Raw genomic sequence first — 23,488 nt, 5'->3', positions numbered from 1 at the left:
TTTGCAGTGTGTCCTGTGATTGGCTGTCCGGGTCCGGCCCCCAGATTGTACCATTCTGACTACGCTGGGGGTGCTGACCCGTACAGCGCTACGGAAGAAACAATAGCCGGTGACCCGGTGTGATGTCAGCGCCGCCCGGAGGCAGAGCCGGAAAAAACACCCACATAAAGCGATAGGACACGACCTCCCCCTCTATGACAGCAGAATGGATCAGTCCAGACGCTGCCGCTGTCAGGCGCCTCCTGATTGGCTGCTGCGGTCTCAGCTGTCACATTGTATCCGCTGCGCTCCGTCCTGTACTGACACTGCGGCCGAGTGCAGCAGCAGCAGCAGCGCCTCCATGTCACCCGGATGTCAGGCGGCTCCAGCCCCTCCCCCTCCGCTCCACCAATAGGGAGCAGCGATACATGCGAGGCCCCTCCTCTGAGTGGAGAGCACGGGGAGCCCAGACAGGCGGTCACTGACAGAGGAACATGCTGCAGCTGCGGAGGGTCCTGAGCCGGCCCTGGGCGGGGTGAGTGCCCCCAATACTGGACACAAGCAGTGCCACCTGCCTCATGTGCTGCCGAGTGCCCCCCGCCATAGGGCACCGCAATAATGGCCATAGTCAGTGCCACCCCAGTAGTGCCCTCATTACCAGTGCCACTCCCTACACTGCCCTCATTACCAGTGCCACCCCAGTAGTGCCCTCATTACCAGTGCCACCCCCTACACTGCCCTCATTACCAGTGCCACCTCCTGCACTACCCTCATTACCAGTGCCACCTCAGTAGTGCCCTCATTACCAGTGTCACCCCAGTAGTGCCCTCATTACCAGTGCCACCTCCTGCACTACCCTCATTACCAGTGCCATCCCAGTAGTGCCCTCATTACCATTGCCACCTGCCCCATGTGCTGCCGAGTGCCCCCCGCCATAGGGCACCGCAATAATGGCCATAGACAAGGTCTGCTGTCAGTGCCACCCCAGTAGTGCCCTCATTACCAGTGCCACTCCCTACACTGCCCTCATTACCAGTGCCACCCCAGTAGTGCCCTCATTACCAGTGCCACCCCAGTAGTGCCCTCATTACCAGTGCCACCCCCTACACTGCCCTCATTACCAGTGCCACCCCAGTAGTGCCCTCATTACCAATGCCACCTCCTGCACTACCCTCATTACCAGTGCCACCTCAGTAGTGCCCTCATTACCAGTGCCACCTCAGTAGTGCCCTCATTACCAGTGCCACTCCCTACACTGCCCTCATTACCCGTGCCACCCCAGTAGTGCCCTCATTACCAGTGCCACCTCAGTAGTGCCCTCATTACCAGTGCCACCCCCTACACTGCCCTCATACCAGTGCCACCCCAGTAGTGCCCTCATTACCAATGCCACCTCCTGCACTACCCTCATTACCAGTGCCATCCCAGTAGTGCCCTCATTACCAGTGCCACCTCAGTAGTGCCCTCATTACCAGTGCCACCCCCTACACTGCCCTCATTACCAGTGCCACCCCAGTAGTGCCCACATTACCAATGCCACCTCCTGCACTACCCTCATTACCAGTGCCATCCCAGTAGTGCCCTCATTACCAGTGCCACCGCCTACACTGCCCTCATTACCAGTGCCACCCCAGTAGTGCCCTCATTACCAGTGCCACCCCCTGCACTGCCCTCATTACCAGTGCCACCCCCTGCACTGCCCTCATTACCAGTGCCACCCCCTGCACTGCCCTCATTACCAGTGCCACCTCCTGCACTACCCTCATTACCAGTGCCACCCCAGTAGTGCCCTCATTACCAGTGCCACCTCCTGCTCTGCCCTCATTACTAGTGCCACCTCTTGCACTGTCCTCATTACCAGTGCCACCTCCTACACTGCCCTCATTACCAGTGCCACCCCAGTAGTGCCCTCATTACCAGTGCCACCTCCTGCACTGCCCTCATTACCAGTGCCACCTCCTGCACTGCCCTCATTACCAGTGCCACCTCCTGCACTGCCCTCATTACCAGTGCCACCTCCTGCACTACTCTCATTACCTGTGCCACCCCAGTAGTGCCCTCATTACCAGTGTCACTTCCTGCACCGCCTTCATTACCAGTGCCACCCCAGTAATACCCTCATTACCAGTGCCACCCCAGTAGTGCCCTCATTACCAGTGCCACCTTCTGCACTACCCTCATTACCAGTGCCACTTCCTGCACCGCCCTCATTACCAGTACCACCCCAGTAGTGCCCTCATTACCAGTGCCACCCCAGTAGTGCCCTCATTACCAGTGCCACCCCAGTAGTGCCCTCATTACCAGTGCCACCCCAGTAGTGCCCTCATTACCAGTGCCACCCCAGTAGTGCCCTCATTACCAGTTCCGCCTCCTGCTATGCCCCCACTGCCGGTCCTCTGCGTCCTGTGCCCGCACTGCCAGCATCACCCATCATGGCGCTCTCACTGTATGACCAGTTATTACCATTACAGAATGAAAGCCCCCGCTCCCCCCATTACTTGCAGTCATTAGACCAGCATCGGTCTGGACTAGTGACTACTGGGGGTGCCATGATCAGTACTATCACGTCGGGGGTGGGGGGTGTAGAATATGGCAGCGCCGATATGCCCTGAGTATCTGCTCCCCAGTATATGCTTTACGAGGGTCCTGGGGCGGGGGGCTGCTCAGACATCGCTGTGTCCTTACATGGGACCTATAGCCGTGGATCACGCTGCTCCATACAGGGGGATACAGGTGACCCTCTATGTCTATATATACAGGGGGCTACGTCACAGCTTCTGTCAGAGGAGTATTATGTGACCTCTTCTCAAAGCAGTGAACAGCCTAAATGAGACCACCAAGAGGACTATGACCCACCCTGAGGCTGAGACGGGGTCCGGCAGACGTCATCCAGCAAAATCCTCAGCCGTTTTTGGTGCTTCAGATTTCGCTAAAGAAGTTCTGCAGTGGATGCGGCACGTGCGAGCAGAACAGGCTTTCAATTGACATTTATCAAAAATGAAGTGATGCCCCCCCGCAACATTAAATCATTGTTCACATGCGGATTCTATTGTGGATTTATGGTGCGAAAAGGAAAGAAATGTCACAATTGTGCAAAGTATCAATTCACGATTTGGGGAGAAAATCTTCAGGAACGGTCCCCCAATACAGAGAAGGGCGACGAACCCCCCAAAAATACCGGACCACCGGGGATTTATTGTCCCTTTGCAAATCAATCCAATGAGTGCAGATAAAGGTAATAAAAACCTTTGATTAAAAAAACCCTACGCGTTTCACCGCCATCCAGCCTTCCTCAGGTGTACGAGTAGAAATCAGTGAGGATTTATAAAACCTCATTCTCAGTTCTAGGTGGGTCACGCACAGGTTTGGGGTAATTTTTTATTATTCAATAAATCTTATTCACTTGTTTAGTCTAACGCGAAACGCGTCACGTACACGGATCATGGAATTAGGAATAATGCAACCTATCATGGCGGAGAAAATGATATTGGAGGTACAATGTAGATCTGTATCATGGCCATATGCATGGACTGGGGGACTGACAACTCCCCGACTCTCCACCACAGACAAAGTGAACTACAACGTCCTGGCACAACGTACCACATTCTCAGAAGTCGCTGCCCACGGGTCGGTGATGGCGGCACAGCTGGATCCGTGGGTGTTTTTGTTAGTGAACCATCTGCAGCTTCTCCGCACTTCACACATCTAGTAAATGATTAACAATTGTATCTCGCTGATATCGGACACATAACCTCGTGGATACATTGTAACACCGCAGGCTTCAGTGCTTTACACATGGGGGAGACTTGCCGAGGACCCGTGTTCTCTGAGTGCGCCGCGGCCAGACGTTTCGACAGTCCGAGATTACACATGCCGGATCCTTATCATGTGTTGGGGGACAGTCGGGAGCCCCCATACACCTCAGTCTGTAGGCTGAGCCCTTCAATACCTGTCTCTCCTCCTCCTTTGTGGCTCTTGCTCCGGGGACACCGCTCGTTCCCCAATGTTGCCGTCGCTCCGTCCTTGCACCGTCACGTACTCTGAACGCTCGGGGCTCCGGGCTCCTGGATCCTAACCTGTATCCATTCGGTTTCAGGCTCCGCTTCCATCACTGTGCGGCCGCCGAGGTGAAGAATGAACCAATCCTGGAGTTTAAACATGGCAGCCGCGAGAGAGCCGCTCTGCAGAAAGTAAGGATCTGATTCTGTTACATTTAAGGGTTTTCTGCTTCCAGTAAAGATTTCTTTGCTTTGCGCCTTCCCTTTTTGTTACAAGCGTCCTGCTGCCGAGACCCCTCTATAATGTGCTGGAGACCCTGGCAGCAAGTGTGCAATTCCCCTACAACACTCCTACAGCTACCATAAAATGTTGCACAGATCCCAGTGGTCAGTCTGCAGTGCACAAGCTCCTCCAGAGAGAAGGACATTCTTCTAGATTTTGGAACCTTAGTTTTTTTTTTAAACTAGGCAAATATTGAATAGTCCTGTAACCTAATAATATTGATTACGTTTCCTAAGATCTCAGACTTCTGATAGGGAATGCAAACGCCGTAAGATGGAAGTTCCCTTTAATTATTAGCTTGTGTCATTGTTTTCAGGTCAGTTGGATTACTTCCATCAATAATTGACTAAAGGTTTTACGTTGCGACATTTATCGTCTGGAGTTCTTGGCCCAGAAAGATGTCGGGTGCATTTGATTTTTATGCCGTTTTTTTTGTACGACTATAGGCGCTCGAGGATCTTAAAGGCAAGACGGAAGAAATCCCCTGTGTGGTGGGGGGAGAAGAGGTGTGGACGAAGGATGTCCGGTACCAGCTCTCGGTAAGATCTCCCATTATTGAGCCCGAAGAGGAAGATTTTATTCTGTTGCAACTAATGATGAGGGTCCTAGTGGTGGGACACCGACCCCATCGATCAGTAAATGATGTATACTGTAGATAGATGATTGTCCAGTGAAATTCTGAAATGTAACTTTTAACGCAACGCAGAAGAGTATAGAAACCAAAATCCCGTAAAGCAGAGTTCTCTCCTAAAAAAATAATTGTTTCTCATTTCAGCCGTTCCACCATTCGCACAAAGTGGCCAAATACTGTTACGCGGACGCGGTGAGTGCGGGTCGGGTTTGTGCAGATTAGGAAGAAAAGAAAATCTTTGATATTTGAGAGATACACGAGAACAGCTATCGTCGTTTGTGTTCGCAGGCACTGCTGAATCGGGCCGTCAACGCTTCCTTGTCTGCGCGGAGGGAGTGGGACCTGAAGCCGGTGGAGGATCGAGCACAGATCTTCTTCAAAGCCGCCGATCTCCTTAGCGGCCCCAGAAGAGCGGAGATCCTGGCAAAGACCATGATCGGCCAGGTAACAAATTGATGGCGAATGAAGACATCTGCAATGTTTTATTGCTAAGCATGCAAATGTTCAAGGATGGCTGCCGCACATTTGTACAAATACACATTCTGAATTGACCCCTATAAACAAGGCTAAGTCACCTAAGTAAAGTGTTATATCTTACCCATGATGTAAAAGAAACAACCATCGTGGCCGCCCCGACGCGCGTTTCGCACTGCAGCTTTATTAAGCAATGTTTTATTGCTTAATAACCTGACGTAACATCCGCTCTTCCCTCCTCTCTCTTCTTTCTAACAACCATCACGGCAGCCCCGACGCGCGTTTCGCACTGCAGCTTTATTAAGCAATGTTTTATTGCTTAATAACCCGACGTAACATCCGCTCTTCCCTCCTCTCTCTTCTTTCTAACAACCATCACTGCCGCCCCGACGCGCGTTTCGCACTGCAGCTTTATTAACCAATGTTTTATTGCTTAATAACCTGACGTAACATCCGCTCTTCCCTCCTCTCTCTTCTTTCTAACAACCATCACTGCCGCCCCGACGCGCGTTTCGCACTGCAGCTTTATTAACCAATGTTTTATTGCTTAATAACCCGACGTAACATCCGCTCTTCCCTCCTCTCTCTTCTTTCTTGCTCTTTATCGAGACTAAGCATAGAAAAAAAGAAACTTTTTTAAATCAAACATCCATCAGCCCTTTGCATCAATATCTACATCCTGCCCGAGTGATGGTGTGTGATCGATGTGGAGGGTGATTTGGATACATACATCTCGCACCTCACAGACTAGTCTCAGTAGTGCAGCCTCAGGACTTGGCCTTGTAACTTCAAGCCATCAGTCTCCTAAAAAAGAACATGAGATGATAAATCCAATCTCACGATAAGTTACAAATTCTCTTTTAGGGTAAGACCGTCATCCAGGCCGAGATCGACGCTGCTGCCGAACTTATCGACTTTTTCCGGTTCAATGCGAAATTTGCCCTGCAGGTGCAACACGAACAACCGATCAGTGTGCCGATCAGCACCAACACCATGGTGTACCGGGGCCTGGAGGTAGGACACCGGCGGACAGAGAAAAGCCACCAAGCAAGCAGATACCCGAAAGCTTGAAATTCATCTCTGTCTTCCTCAGGGGTTTATCGCTGCTGTTTCTCCATTTAACTTCACGGCTATTGGGGGGAACCTGGCCGGGGCCCCGGCCTTGATGGTAAGTGTGATTTGTGTCCATTATAAAGGAAAATAGTGCAAATGTTTCGCCACTCCATTTGCTCCAGCAGGTGTCTTGACCTAGTATTATCCTTCCAGGGAATGATGCGTCCTTACATTTCTGGCTTTATCATAATATAGCCAGAAATGCCCCAAATAAATCATCAGAGCACGCGGTTTGCTCCAATATATTCTCCTGATATTTCGGCGCCATTTATCTTGCGCCACTTTCTCTATACTCCATGACAGCTCCTCCTATTACTTTTATCCCCCACTAATATTAAGTTTTACTCCTCATCTATTAAGTAATTGCCTATTTTTCTAGTATACAACGCGTTTCAGTCCCACACACCAGCTTCAGGATCTGCTTGTGGTCAGCAAATAGAAACTCATTTCCATTTAAAGGCTAGGGTTTTAAGGGGTAACGGTTCTCCTATTGGAGAGTGACAAGCCAGGCCTGGCATGTCAGAGTGAGGAGACTTGTAAGCCATGCATGCTCTTCTGGGAAATTTGAATATGCAAATTGTCTCTTCGGAGAGGAATAGGACTAGAACTATAGGACTTCCAGTAGGTAGTGCTGGAGTTCTAGTCCTCTTCCTCTCTGAAGAGACCATTTGCACATTTAGAGGCTGCAAACACATCCTAAACCCCAGAGGTTGTCACAATTGTATCAAGTCCAGGGATCTTACAGTTGACCAGTGAAGAGAAGTTATCACAGGTCCATAAATTTAGGTGATAACTTCTGCACAAAAAAAAGCGAGAGGGGAAAAAAATTCACTTATGCTACATGTGAATATGGCCTAACCGAGCGGGAGCTGAAGTCTCTCCTGTCCTAGACTTCTGGCTGATGGTTTTCCTACACTGATACATTGTAACAGCTCAGCAGCTGTGCATTAAGGAAACCTATCATTAGAAAATCACTTATTCTCTTACCGGAGTTACATAGAGCTCTATGAGCATAGTGCCCCTTTATTCTCTGGGTGTGTAGGGTCCCCCCAGAGGTGATCGGCACATTGCAGGTCTTCGTTATCTTTTCCATTACTGATTGTTCTTTCTTCCTCCAGGGTAATGTGGTTCTATGGAAGCCCAGCGATACCGCCATACTGTCCAATTACGCCGTGTATAAAATCCTCCAAGAGGCCGGGCTCCCTCCTAACATCATACAGTTTGTGCCGTCGGATGGCCCGGTATTTGGTGACACGGTCACCGGCTCGGAGCACCTCTGCGGAATAAACTTCACCGGAAGCGTTCCGTAAGTAATGGGCCGCACCAAGGGCGGCATGGTGGAAGTACACAAAACAGCACACCGTATAGCAACACGTTACTTCTCTTATACTCGTGCCCGCTGTGCATTTAAAGATGCCAATGAACAGTGCGTTTTTCGAATGAGCAACTAAAAAAGGCAGGAGATTTCCCAACACACATAATGACCTGTATACACCAGGGGGACACTTCTGAAATCACACGTTAAAAATAAGTAATGAGACTGAATGAATGTGGTTTGTCCTTGATTTCTTGCATTTGTACAATTTTTTTTAATATGTTTTTGCTCAGAACCTTCAGGCATCTGTGGAAACAAGTATCAGAGAAACTGGAGCGGTATCGGACATTCCCACGCTTGGCAGGAGGTGAGAACACAAGATTGCCGCCATAACGTGATATTAAGCATGGAAACTTGAAAAAGCAAAGTCGCCCTCTCCTACATCATCTAACATATCTAATGATTCTCACAGATGAGTGTTTGTTACAATTGTGTCTAATCCAGACAATCCCCTTTGAGCTTCACTGATCTTTTACCTGCACTGATACATCGTTGCAAATTATCAGAAAAGGAAGAGGACTAGAACCCTAGATCGCTGCTTGCAGTAGGCTGGAGTTCTAGTCCTCTTCTTCTCTGAAGAGACAATTTGCATATTTAACTTTTGCATTGCAAACAGCCCCCCCCCCGTATCTCAGCGAGGGGAGACATTAGCATCAGTCACAGCATTAATAATTTGGCTTTATTTCCTATGCAGAATGTGGGGGAAAAAACTTCCACTTCGTACACAAGTCCGCCGACGTGGAAAGCGCGGTGAACGGCGTGATCCGCTCGGCCTTCGAGTACAGCGGCCAGAAGTGCTCGGCCTGCTCCCGGCTCTACGCTCCGGACTCTCTGTGGCCCCAGATGAAAGCTCGGCTGCTGGAGGAGCATGGCAAGATCAAAGTGGGGAACGTGAGTGCGGATTCCTCCTCCCGTCAGGACGCGCTCAGCGGTGTCTGATGGGATTAGCGGCAGCGTTGGGCCTCGGCTAATACCTGCTGAACCGTCCGCCTCCTCTTATCCTGTCAGTGAGGAGGAGGAAATGCAGAGTTGGGGAAAGCGGCAGAATTTATTGTAAGCAGCCGCTAACCCTGTACGGTAATTGAATCGAGGCGTCGGCTCCTTGTCAGGTGGGACGCGTCGCTGCAGAAGCCCGAGGTTGTGCGAGGATTTAGTCCGTGTTCTCACCCGGCTTTTTGATCCATGACAAGAACTTAGGAGCTTTGGGTAACAAATTAGCGAATGTTGGATCCTGATATTCTCTGATCCTGGATTCTCTGCTTTAATTCCCAGCCTGTAGATGACTTCAGCACCTTCATGTCCGCCGTCATTGATGAAAAGGCAAGTACCAGCCTCCTCCTCCAGGGGGCGGAATATCTGAAGACCCTGCAAGAAGTGTACAAATCCTGTAATCCAACATCAATAAGACTTGATAATTGCAGGGAGACAACCAGGAGAAATATACACACACACACACACACACACACACACACACACACACACACACACACACACACACACACACACACACACACACACACACACACACACACACACACACACCACCCTCTCCAGGGACTAACACTGTCTCCCATCCCCAGAACCTTGCACCCTAACCTGCTCCCCCCCTCCCCAGGACCTGACGCTCCCCCCTCCCCAGGACCTGACGCCCTTATGCGTGGTGGTCCGTTTCTCGGTGGGCTGTAGAGCTAGAGCTGGGCGTTATTTCATGAGATTTATAAATTTCCCGTCTGTAAAATTTCAACATTTTTTGGCGATTTTTTTTTTTGCTGGAAACGAATTCTGAATATTCAGACTTTCTGGAATATCAGAATATTATCGGAATGTCGGTATATATGTATACCTCTGGGTACAGCAGTTATATACCTGCAGCGCTGTCACTGCCCGGGTGGGTGCGATCACTGTGTCTCCTTCCCGCAGTCATTCAGACGGATCCAGGGCTGGATAAATCACGCGCGGGAGACCCCCGGTCTGACTGTCCTGGCCGGGGGAAAGTGCGACGACAGAGTTGGATACTTTGTGGAGCCGACGATTATCGAGAGCAAAGATCCGAAGGAGAAAATCATGTCGGAGGTAACGGGTCCTACTAATTATATAATGTCCCGCTAATTGTACAACGTCCATACTCAATGCCAGGCTGCAATGAGAAGCAAGCAATGTGATATACCTGATGCCATGTACTGGGCACCGTGCCATGCACCATCCATTATTGCCGTATAGCCCAATATTAACTACATTCATCTTTATTTTTCCTGCAGGAAATCTTTGGACCGGTGTTAACTGTTTACGTCTACCCAGAGAATAAGTACAAAGAGGTTCTGCAGCTGATCGACTCCACTTCGCCGTACAGCCTCACGGGGGCAGTGTTCGCCCAGGATAAGTGCGTACTTGCTGTGTAATTGTATCCACTGCTATTCATAGTGCAGAATACAGAGAGCAGCAGCTGCCTAGAGACCATGTATCACCCTGGCAGAATACAGAGAGCAGCAGCCGCCTAGAGACAATGTATCACCCTGGCAGAATACAGAGAGCAGCAGCTGCCTAGAGACTATGTATCACCCTGGCAGAATACAGAGAGCAGCAGCCGCCTAGAGACTATGTATCACCCTGGCAGAATACAGAGAGCAGCAGCTGCCTAGAGACTATGTATCACCCTGGCAGAATACAGAGAGCAGCAGCTGCCTAGAGACAATGTATCACCCTGGCAGAATACAGAGAGCAGCAGCTGCCTAGAGACAATGTATCACCCTGGCAGAATACAGAGAGCAGCAGCTGCCTAGAGACAATGTATCACCCTGGCAGAATACAGAGAGCAGCAGCCGCCTAGAGACAATGTATCACCCTGGCAGAATACAGAGAGCAGCAGCTGCCTAGAGACAATGTATCACCCTGGCAGAATACAGAGAGCAGCAGCCGCCTAGAGACAATGTATCACCCTGGCAGAATACAGAGAGCAGCAGCTGCCTAGAGACAATGTATCACCCTGGCAGAATACAGAGAGCAGCAGCCGCCTAGAGACAATGTATCACCCTGGCAGAATACAGAGAGCAGCAGCTGCCTAGAGACAATGTATCACCCTGGTTATATACTGGGGAACGATATAGACTCTCTTATCTTTAGTCTCCAGGGGTTTTATACTCTCCTGATAACTCCTCTCTTATCTGCAGTAAATGATTTTATTACTGAGTCCAGTTAATATTAAACCCGCATTGATTACAGAAGTGATTGGACTTATCTCACCTGCAGACAATGAATGTCTCAGGATAAAGCTGGGTATGTCCAGAGATGCCGGCCCCCACATGGAGCCCCCCTCAGAGGGCTGAACGATGGTTCGGCCGGCATCTGCCCCCCGCCCCCCGTATACAGTAGCGCTCGTTCTAGCGCAGTCTGATCTCTAGGGAACCGTCCAAATCGCACCCCGGATCCTTATCACAGAGTAATAACTTCCGCTGAAAACGTCACAAAGTATAAGATTTGTGTAAATATTGACAACTTCTACAACTTTGTGATAGGAGTTATAAGCAGTTTCACATGTGAGTTTTACCCGTGCGCTGGACTCTGACGCGTTGCAGCTGGACTCTGACGCGTTGCAGCTGGACTCTGACGCGTTGCAGCTGGACTCTGACGCGTTGCAGCTGGACTCTGACGCGTTGCAGCTGGACTCTGACGCGTTGCAGCTGGACTCGTTGCTCGCTGACTGTTCCGTGTCGCAGTCTTTGTGGCTCTGATTCTCTTTCTTCAGTAAAATCCTATTATAATTGCACTTAGGAGCATGGTGCAGGAGGCGACCGCAGCGCTGAGAAATGCTGCCGGAAACTTCTACATCAATGATAAGTCCACGGGGGCAGTGGTGGCTCAGCAGCCCTTCGGGGGATCACGTGCATCGGGTGAGTACGGGGTCCTGATCCCACTTAAATTGTGTCCTATCGTGTGAAATCCGATACAAATCACTGCTCCCAAAGTGTAGAAAACCAATAGTGATTGCTGTAAAGGGTCATATGAGGGTGGTCCGAGGATCATAAATCAAGCGACACGGATCATTCATGGGAACCCAAAGCCCAATGATGGGGCACGAAGGCCGGTGTGTGGTCCGATCTCACAGAAGAGCGACTATTCCCCAAATCACTAATGTCACTATAGGAATGTGTCAGAACAGGTAAAAGGGGCTGCACCGCCGCAGGTCACAGAGCCCACCCTGACCCCGCTCCACTGACAACGCCTGCAATAACTGCACCACAGAGCGATGGAAGCAGTGGCTTAGTCTGATCAATGACATTTTCCATTCTGGCAGAATAGTGAGTGCAGTCACTGTGTCCATACATTACATTACTGATCCCGAGTTACATCCTGTATTATACTCCAGAGCTGCACTCACTATTCTGCTGGTGCAGTCACTGTGTACATACATTACATTACTGATCCCGAGTTACCTCCTGTATTATACTCCAGAGCTGCACTCACTATTCTGCTGCTGCAGTCACTGTGTACATACATTACATTACTGATCCTGAGTTACATCCTGTATTATACCCCAGAACTGCACTCACTATTCTGCTGGTGCAGTCACTGTGTACATACATTACATTACTGATCCTGAGTTACCTCCTGTATTATACTCCAGAGCTGCGCTCACTATTCTGCTGCTGCAGTCACTGTGTATATACATTACATTACTGATCCTGAGTTACATCCTGTATTATACTCCAGAGCTGCACTCACTATTCTGCTGGTGCAGTCACTGTGTACATACATTACATTACTGATCCTGAGTTACATCCTGTATTATACCCCAGAGCTGCACTCACTATTCTGCTGGTGCAGTCACTGTGTACATACATTACATTACTGATCCTGAGTTACCTCCTGTATTATACTCCAGAGCTGCGCTCACTATTCTGCTGCTGCAGTCACTGTGTATATACATTACATTACTGATCCTGAGTTACATCCTGTATTATACTCCAGAGCTGCACTCACTATTCTGCTGGTGCAGTCACTGTGTACATACATTACATTACTGATCCTGAGTTACATCCTGTATTATACTCCAGAGCTGCACTCACTATTCTGCTGGTGCAGTCACTGTGTACATACATTACATTACTGATCCTGAGTTACATCCTGTATTATACTCCAGAGCTGCACTCACTATTCTGCTGGTGCAGTCACTGTGTACATACATTACATTACTGATCCTGAGTTACATCCTGTATTATACTCCAGAGCTGCACTCACTATTCTGCTGGTGCAGTCACTGCGTACATACATTACATTACTGATCCTGAGTTACATCCTGTATTATACTCCAGAGCTGCACTCACTATTCTGCTGGTGCAGTCACTGCGTACATACATTACATTACTGATCCTGAGTTACATCCTGTATTATACTCCAGAGCTGCACTCACTATTCTGCTGGTGCAGTCACTGTGTACATACATCACATTACTGATCCTGAGTTACATCCTGTATTATACTCCAGAGCTGCACTCACTATTCTGCTGGTGCAGTCACTGTGTACATACATTACATTACTGATCCTGAGTTACCTCCTGTATTATACTCCAGAGCTGCACTCACTATTCTGCTGGTGCAGTCACTGTGTACATACATTACATTACTGATCCTGAGTTACATCCTGTATTATACCCCAGAGCTGCACTCACTATTCTGCTGGTGCAGTCACTGTGCACATACATTACATTACTGATCCTGAGTTATATCCTGTATTATTCTCCAGAGCTGCGCTCACTATTCTACTGGTGTAGTCACTGTGTACATACATTACATTACTGATCCTGAGTTACATCCTGTATTATACTCCAGAGCTGCACTCACTATTCTGCTGGTGCAGTCACTGTGTACATACATTACATTACTGATCCTGAGTTACATCCTGTATTATACTCCAGAGCTGCACTCACTATTCTGCTGGTGCAGTCACTGCGTATATACATTACATTACTGATCCTGAGTTACATCCTGTATTATACCCCAGAGCTGCACTCACTATTCTGCTGGTGCAGTCACTGTGTACATACATTACATTACTGATCCCGAGTTACCTCCTGTATTATACTCCAGAGCTGCACTCACTATTCTGCTGGTGCAGTCACTGTGTACATACATTACATTACTGATCCTGAGTTACATCCTGTATTATACTCCAGAGCTGCACTCACTATTCTGCTGGTGCAGTCACTGTGTACATACATTACATTACTGATCCTGTGTTACCTCTTGTATTATACTCCAGAGCTGCACTCACTATTCTGCTGGTGCAGTCACTGTGTACATACATTACATTACTGATCCTGAGTTACATCCTGTATTATACTCCAGAGCTGCACTCACTATTCTGCTGGTGCAGTCACTGTGTACATACATTACATTACTGATCCTCAGTTACATCCTGTATTATACTCCAGAGCTGCACTCACTATTCTGCTGGTGCAGTCACTGTGTACATACATTACATTACTGATCCTGAGTTACATCCTGTATTATACTCCAGAGCTGCACTCACTATTCTGCTGGTGCAGTCACTGTGTACATACATTACATTACTGATCCTGAGTTACATCCTGTATTATACTCCAGAGCTGCACTCACTATTCTGCTGGTGCAGTCACTGTGTACATACATTACATTACTGATCCTGAGTTACATCCTGTATTATACTCCAGAGCTGCACTCACTATTCTGCTGGTGCAGTCACTGTGTACATACATTACATTACTGATCCTGAGTTACATCCTGTATTATACTCCAGAGCTGCACTCACTATTCTGCTGGTGCAGTCACTGTGTGCATACATTACATTACTGATCCTGAGTTACCTCCTGTATTATACCCCAGAGCTGCACTCACTATTCTGCTGGTGTAGTCACTGTGTACATACATTACATTACTGATCCTGAGTTACATCCTGTATTATACTCCAGAGCTGCACTCACTATTCTGCTGGTGCAGTCACTGTGTACATACATTACATTACTGATCCTGAGTTATATCCTGTATTATACCCCAGAGCTGCACTCACTATTCTGCTGGTGTAGTCACTGTGTACATACATTACATTACTGATCCTGAGTTACATCCTGTATTATACTCCAGAGCTGCACTCACTATTCTGCTGGTGCAGTCACTGTGTACATACATTACATTACTGATCCTGAGTTATATCCTGTATTATACCCCAGAGCTGCACTCGCTATTCTGCTGGTGCAGTCACTGTGTACATACATTACATTACTGATCCTGAGTTACATCCTGTATTATACTCCAGAGCTGCACTCACTATTCTGCTGGTGCAGTCACTGTGTACATACATTACATTACTGATCCTGAGTTACATCCTGTATTATACTCCAGAGCTGCACTCACTATTCTGCTGGTGCAGTCACTGTGTACATACATTACATTACTGATCCTGAGTTATATCCTGTATTATACCCCAGAGCTGCACTCACTATTCTGCTGGTGCAGTCACTGTGTACATACATTACATTACTGATCCTGTGTTACCTCTTGTATTATACTCCAGAGCTGCACTCACTATTCTGCTGGTGCAGTCACTGTGTACATACATTACATTACTGATCCTGTGTTACCTCTTGTATTATACTCCAGAGCTGCACTCACTATTCTGCTGGTGCAGTCACTGTGTACATACATTACATTACTCATCCTGAGTTACATCCTGTATTATACTCCAGAGCTGCACTCACTATTCTGCTGGTGCAGTCACTGTGTACATACATTACATTACTGATCCTGAGTTACATCCTGTATTATACTCCAGAGCTGCACTCACTATTCTGCTGGTGCAGTCACTGTGTACATACATTACATTACTGATCCTGAGTTATATCCTGTATTATACTCCAGAGCTGCATTCACTATTCTGCTGGTGCAGTCACTGTGTACATACATTACATTACTGATCCTGAGTTACATCCTGTATTATACCCCAGAGCTGCACTCACTATTCTGCTGGTGCAGTCACTGTGCACATACATTACATTACTGATCCTGAGTTATATCCTGTATTATTCTCCAGAGCTGCGCTCACTATTCTACTGGTGTAGTCACTGTGTACATACATTACATTACTGATCCTGAGTTACATCCTGTATTATACTCCAGAGCTGCACTCACTATTCTGCTGGTGCAGTCACTGTGTACATACATTACATTACTGATCCTGAGTTACATCCTGTATTATACTCCAGAGCTGCACTCACTATTCTGCTGGTGCAGTCACTGCGTATATACATTACATTACTGATCCTGAGTTACATCCTGTATTATACCCCAGAGCTGCACTCACTATTCTGCTGGTGCAGTCACTGTGTACATACATTACATTACTGATCCCGAGTTACCTCCTGTATTATACTCCAGAGCTGCACTCACTATTCTGCTGGTGCAGTCACTGTGTACATACATTACATTACTGATCCTGAGTTACATCCTGTATTATACTCCAGAGCTGCACTCACTATTCTGCTGGTGCAGTCACTGTGTACATACATTACATTACTGATCCTGTGTTACCTCTTGTATTATACTCCAGAGCTGCACTCACTATTCTGCTGGTGCAGTCACTGTGTACATACATTACATTACTGATCCTGAGTTACATCCTGTATTATACTCCAGAGCTGCACTCACTATTCTGCTGGTGCAGTCACTGTGTACATACATTACATTACTGATCCTCAGTTACATCCTGTATTATACTCCAGAGCTGCACTCACTATTCTGCTGGTGCAGTCACTGTGTACATACATTACATTACTGATCCTGAGTTACATCCTGTATTATACTCCAGAGCTGCACTCACTATTCTGCTGGTGCAGTCACTGTGTACATACATTACATTACTGATCCTGAGTTACATCCTGTATTATACTCCAGAGCTGCACTCACTATTCTGCTGGTGCAGTCACTGTGTACATACATTACATTACTGATCCTGAGTTACATCCTGTATTATACTCCAGAGCTGCACTCACTATTCTGCTGGTGCAGTCACTGTGTACATACATTACATTACTGATCCTGAGTTACATCCTGTATTATACTCCAGAGCTGCACTCACTATTCTGCTGGTGCAGTCACTGTGTGCATACATTACATTACTGATCCTGAGTTACCTCCTGTATTATACCCCAGAGCTGCACTCACTATTCTGCTGGTGTAGTCACTGTGTACATACATTACATTACTGATCCTGAGTTACATCCTGTATTATACTCCAGAGCTGCACTCACTATTCTGCTGGTGCAGTCACTGTGTACATACATTACATTACTGATCCTGAGTTATATCCTGTATTATACCCCAGAGCTGCACTCACTATTCTGCTGGTGTAGTCACTGTGTACATACATTACATTACTGATCCTGAGTTACATCCTGTATTATACTCCAGAGCTGCACTCACTATTCTGCTGGTGCAGTCACTGTGTACATACATTACATTACTGATCCTGAGTTATATCCTGTATTATACCCCAGAGCTGCACTCGCTATTCTGCTGGTGCAGTCACTGTGTACATACATTACATTACTGATCCTGAGTTACATCCTGTATTATACTCCAGAGCTGCACTCACTATTCTGCTGGTGCAGTCACTGTGTACATACATTACATTACTGATCCTGAGTTACATCCTGTATTATACTCCAGAGCTGCACTCACTATTCTGCTGGTGCAGTCACTGTGTACATACATTACATTACTGATCCTGAGTTATATCCTGTATTATACCCCAGAGCTGCACTCACTATTCTGCTGGTGCAGTCACTGTGTACATACATTACATTACTGATCCTGTGTTACCTCTTGTATTATACTCCAGAGCTGCACTCACTATTCTGCTGGTGCAGTCACTGTGTACATACATTACATTACTGATCCTGTGTTACCTCTTGTATTATACTCCAGAGCTGCACTCACTATTCTGCTGGTGCAGTCACTGTGTACATACATTACATTACTCATCCTGAGTTACATCCTGTATTATACTCCAGAGCTGCACTCACTATTCTGCTGGTGCAGTCACTGTGTACATACATTACATTACTGATCCTGAGTTACATCCTGTATTATACTCCAGAGCTGCACTCACTATTCTGCTGGTGCAGTCACTGTGTACATACATTACATTACTCATCCTGAGTTACCTCCTGTATTATACTCCAGAGCTGCGCTCACTATTCTGCTGGTGCAGTCACTGTGTATATACATTACATTACTGATCCTGAGTTACATCCTGTATTATACTCCAGAGCTGCTCTCACTATTCTGCTGGTGCAGTCACTGTGTATATACATTACATTACTGATCCTGAGTTACATCCTGTATTATACTCCAGAGCTGCACTCACTATTCTGCTGGTGCAGTCACTGTGTACATACATTACATTACTGATCCTGAGTTACATCCTGTATTATACTCCAGAGCTGTGCTCACTATTCTGCTGGTGCAGTCACTGTGTACATACATTACATTACTGATCCTGAGTTACCTCCTGTATTATACTCCAGAGCTGCACTCACTATTCTGCTGGTGCAGTCACTGTGTACATACATTACATTACTGATCCTGAGTTACCTCCTGTATTATACTCCAGAGCTGCACTCACTATTCTGCTGGTGCAGTCACTGTGTACATACATTACATTACTGATCCTGAGTTACATCCTGTATTATACTCCAGAGCTGCACTCACTATTCTGCTGGGGCAGTCACTGTGTACATACATTACATTACTGATCCTGAGTTACATCCTGTATTATACTCCAGAGCTGCACTCACTATTCTGCTGGTGCAGTCACTGTGTACATACATTACATTACTGATCCTGAGTTATATCCTGTATTATACTCCAGAGCTGCATTCACTATTCTGCTGGTGCAGTCACTGTGTACATACATTACTGATCCTGAGTTACATCCTGTATTATACTCCAGAGCTGCACTCACTATTCTGCTGGTGCAGTCACTGTGTACATACATTACATTACTGATCCTGAGTTACATCCTGTATTATACTCCAGAGCTGCACTCACTATTCTGCTGGTGCAGTCACTGTGTACATACATTACATTACTGATCCTGAGTTACATCCTGTATTATACTCCAGAGCTGCACTCACTATTCTGCTGGGGCAGTCACTGTGTACATACATTACATTACTGATCCTGAGTTACATCCTGTATTATACTCCAGAGCTGCACTCACTATTCTGCTGGTGCAGTCACTGTGTACATACATTACATTACTGATCCTGAGTTATATCCTGTATTATACTCCAGAGCTGCATTCACTATTCTGCTGGTGCAGTCACTGTGTACATACATTACATTACTGATCCTGGGTTACATCCTGTATTATACTCCAGAGCTGCACTCACTATTCTGCTGGTGCAGTCACTGTGTACATACATTACATTACTGATCCTGAGTTACATCCTGTATTATACTCCAGAGCTGCACTCACTATTCTGCTGGTGCAGTCACTGTGTACATACATTACATTACTGATCCTGAGTTACATCCTGTATTATACTCCAGAGCTGCATTCACTATTCTGCTGGTGCAGTCACTGTGTACATACATTACCTTACTGATCCTGAGTTACATCCTGTATTATACTCCAGAGCTGCACTCACTATTCTGCTGGTGCAGTCATAGGACTGCAGATATAAAGGTGACCTGCGGCCCTATAGACGCTTTGTAGGGCTGATCCTACTGTCAGATCCCCTTTCCCTGCAGGTTAGAGCGCGGCCTCGATGTCACCATGTTCCTTATTTTTCTCTACATCACTTGGACTAAATAATTTTACTCTTTCAACAGGAACAAATGACAAACCCGGGGGTCCTCACTACATCCTGCGCTGGACGTCACCGCAGGTCATTAAAGAAACCCACGTTCCTCTGACTGAATGGCAGTACCCCTACATGCACTGAGGTTCATGTCGTTTCCTCTCCGCTGATCCTGGACACTGATGAACAATGTTTTAATAATAAGTTTTATACATTTTAGGAAACTATTTTAACAAAAATCCATTTTTATCAGAAACTTTATTTTGAACGGCTTGAAATCCGAGACCCGATATATAATGAAAATTCAGACTACAACAATTGAGTGAAGCCATTGTCCCCCGGCCGCGTGCAGATCCGTGCGGGGATGTGCCACATTGTTACCAGCACAGGATTCACTTTGTTACATTACAGAATCTAATGTTACTTTTCTGACTTTGGATGTGAGTGAAGAGCCTTACCAGGATCCGTCCAGCGTACATGTGCACTTATATCGCTGGAGTCTGCTCCCCGTAGCCCGTCCCCTGCTCCCTGCGGCTATCGCCACGACACCCTGTTCCGGGCCTCAACGTGCATTGCAAACTTATTTGCTTTGACGTGTGAATGAGACCTAATCATTGAGTTAGAAGCTGCTGTAATGCAGGGGCCGCTTTGCACCCGCACTTTGCTGGGTGCGTCGCCGTCCGCAAGATTCTGCACTAATTACAAGTCTATTGTGTAACAAAACCACCTTTATCTTACAAGAACTATAGCTGGACTCATTCACATTTGTGTATTCTGCTCAGTTAATTGAATCTGTATTCATGAGCCCAGGACTGGATCCAAAACAAGAAAGAAATTCCAATCTTTCCATTCCGGTTCTGAAATACCAATCAAAATACTCAGGTGTGAATGAGGCTTAAGACAAGCTCCTGGTAAAACTGGAGTTTCTGTCTTCTCAGTCGGCTACATTAACCCTCATCATCCTGTACAGCCAGCGCCTCGGACCTGCCGCCGTCACCACGTGACCTGGAGCGACGCGTTCTCCTATGACAAGTGCAATAATGGTAAAGCGAATTCTGATAGGGTTGTTACAGACGTGTGGCCGGAGCTGCGCTCCCATAATGCTGCTGCTATCAGGAGACCGGGAGGATTGAGATTGCAGAATTACATCTGACTGGGGAGAATAATATCGAGGTAACGACCCAGAAAGACTCGTTACATTGAATTCTCTGTATTGTTCTTTAATGGAAACGTGAAATCCAGCAGCCGATCACTGGCAAAACGACAGCCGCAAGTCGGCCAGTGCAAGCGAGCGCTTGTATATTTATATCTCATAGACATCAGCGTGGGGGTCCGCAGAAGACACAATGGCTGACTTATTACAAATTACTGTCAACCCCCGAAATACTAAAAACATATGTAAACTTTAGATATGATTTTTCCTATTTGGCCGATACCTTAATGACCTGCAGATCAGTGGGGGTCCAGGTCCCAACACTCCCACAATAACTCAATACATCCCCGAAAAGTGCACAGCTCAGCAGACAGGAGTGAGCACACAGCGGGGGGACGGATTCAGGATAAAGCATATTAGGCCTGCCAGACATGAAAAGACAATCAGAGTTTATTACTCTCTATATAGAATGTAGAAAGATGTGAGAAAATGTCAAACACTGGAATGTATCACTCATTAACCTGCTAATTACTGTGTGACCAGTAGATGGCAGCATTTACAGGCAGACCCCTCGCTCGTCTAATATTACTGATCATCGGGGAGATTATTCCAGGTGTATAATAAATAAATATTATAACTGGAAACCAAAGTCATTATTATAATAAAACCCTGAGGCTTTTACACTTCGCTTTCTGTTATTTTCTTAACACATTGTCTCAATTATCCCTGAACGTAAAACCATGAAAAACCCAGAGAGGTAACCAAGGATCAGTAATGTAATGTACACAGTGACTCCACCAGCAGAATAGTGAGTGCAGCTCTGGAGTATAATACAGGATGTAACTCAGGATCAGTAATGTAATGTATGTACACAGTGACTGCACCAGCAGAATAGTGAGTGCAGCTCTGGAGTATAATACAGGATGTAACTCAGGATCAGTAATGTAATGTATGTACACAGTGAATGCACCAGCAGAATAGTGAGTGCAGCTCTGGAGTATAATACAGGAGGTAACTCAGGATCAGTAATGTAATGTATGTACACAGTGAATGCACCAGCAGAATAGTGAGCGCAGCTCTGGAGTATAATACAGGATGTAACTCAGGATCAGTAAGGTAATGTATGTACACAGTGACTGCACCAGCAGAATAGTGAGTGCAGCTCTGGAGTATAATACAGGAGGTAACTCAGGATCAGTAATGTAATGTATGTACACAGTGACTGCACCAGCAGAATAGTGAGTGCAGCTCTGGAGTATAATACAGGAGGTAACTCAGGATCAGTAATGTAATGTATGTACACAGTGACTGCACCAGCAGAATAGTGAGTGCAGCTCTTGGGTATAATACAGGAGGTAACTCAGGATCAGTAATGTAATGTATGTACACAGTGACTGCACCAGCAGAATAGTGAGTGCAGCTCTGGAGTATAATACAGGATGTAACTCAGGATCAGTAATGTAATGTATGTACACAGTGACTACACCAGCAGAATAGTGAGTGCAGCTCTGGAGTATAATACAGGAGGTAACTCAGGATCACTAATGTAATGTATGTACACAGTGACTCCACCAGCAGAATAGTGAGTGCAGCTCTGGAGTATAATACAGGATGTAACTCAGGATCAGTAATGTAATGTATGTACACAGTGACTGCACCAGTAGAATAGTGAGTGCAGCTCTGGAGTATAATACAGGAGGTAACTCAGGATCAGTAATGTAATGTATGTACACAGTGACTCCACCAGCAGAATAGTGAGTGCAGCTCTGGAGTATAATACAGGAGGTAACTCAGGATCAGTAATGTAATGTATGTACACAGTGAATGCACCAGCAGAATAGTGAGTGCAGCTCTGGAGTATAACACAGGAGGTAACTCAGGATCAGTAATGTAATGTATGTACACAGTGACTGCACCAGCAGAATAGTGAGTGCAGCTCTGGAGTATAATACAGGATGTAACTCAGGATCAGTAATGTAATGTATGTACACAGTGACTGCACCAGTAGAATAGTGAGTGCAGCTCTGGAGTATAATACAGGAGGTAACTCAGGATCAGTAATGTAATGTATGTACACAGTGACTCCACCAGCAGAATAGTGAGTGCAGCTCTGGAGTATAATACAGGAGGTAACTCAGGATCAGTAATGTAATGTATGTACACAGTGACTGCACCAGCAGAATAGTGAGTGCAGCTCTGGAGTATAATACAGGATGTAACTCAGGATCAGTAATGTAATGTATGTACACAGTGACTGCACCAGTAGAATAGTGAGTGCAGCTCTGGAGTATAATACAGGAGGTAACTCAGGATCAGTAATGTAATGTATGTACACAGTGACTCCACCAGCAGAATAGTGAGTGCAGCTCTGGGGTATAATACAGGAGGTAACTCAGGATCAGTAATGTAATGTATGTACACAGTGACTGCACCAGCAGAATAGTGAGTGCAGCTCTGGAGTATAATACAGGATGTAACTCAGGATCAGTAATGTAATGTATGTACACAGTGACTACACCAGCAGAATAGTGAGTGCAGCTCTGGAGTATAATACAGGAGGTAACTCAGGATCAGTAATGTAATGTATGTACACAGTGAATGCACCAGCAGAATAGTGAGTGCAGCTCTGGAGTATAATACAGGATGTAC

At 46.6% G+C, this 23,488-nt stretch overlaps 1 protein-coding gene across 2 annotated transcripts; it reads left to right on the top strand.

The window, feature by feature from the left end:
* Positions 1-283: 283 nt before the first annotated feature.
* ALDH4A1 (aldehyde dehydrogenase 4 family member A1) lies at positions 284-21,522 on the top strand. 2 transcript variants are annotated; one of them, XM_073656177.1, is made up of 15 exons: positions 284-514; positions 4,076-4,169; positions 4,707-4,799; positions 5,036-5,083; positions 5,180-5,335; positions 6,230-6,379; positions 6,459-6,533; positions 7,597-7,784; positions 8,087-8,160; positions 8,548-8,744; positions 9,126-9,173; positions 9,774-9,926; positions 10,112-10,233; positions 11,622-11,740; positions 19,718-21,522. In XM_073656177.1, exons 1-15 carry the CDS (start codon positions 474-476, stop codon positions 19,828-19,830), a joined length of 1,671 nt encoding a protein of 556 aa, XP_073512278.1. In that variant the 5' UTR covers positions 284-473; the 3' UTR covers positions 19,831-21,522. The 2 variants fall into 2 exon arrangements, with proteins under 2 accessions (XP_073512278.1, XP_073512279.1); XM_073656178.1 differs by lacking the exon at positions 11,622-11,740.
* Positions 21,523-23,488: the final 1,966 nt, after the last annotated feature.

The sequence above is a fragment of the Phyllobates terribilis genome, unplaced genomic scaffold (genome assembly GCF_046119375.1).
Source record: "Phyllobates terribilis strain yellow unplaced genomic scaffold, ASM4611937v1 Scaffold_12__6_contigs__length_324123572, whole genome shotgun sequence".
In the NCBI taxonomy this organism is placed as follows: Eukaryota; Metazoa; Chordata; class Amphibia; order Anura; family Dendrobatidae; genus Phyllobates; species Phyllobates terribilis.
The sequence above is the reverse complement of the archived record's forward strand: the minus strand, read 5'-3'. Positions and strand labels throughout refer to the sequence as shown.

Excerpts from the sequence above, each read along its gene's own strand:
- ALDH4A1 (XM_073656177.1), top strand. The coding sequence starts at position 474 with ATGCTGCAGCTGCGGAGGGTCCTGAGCCGGCCCTGGGCGGG. Across the intron at positions 5,336-6,229 it reads CAAAGACCATGATCGGCCAG|GGTAAGACCGTCATCCAGGC; the intron begins GTAACAAATTGA and ends ATTCTCTTTTAG. Across the intron at positions 7,785-8,086 it reads AACTTCACCGGAAGCGTTCC|AACCTTCAGGCATCTGTGGA; the intron begins GTAAGTAATGGG and ends GTTTTTGCTCAG.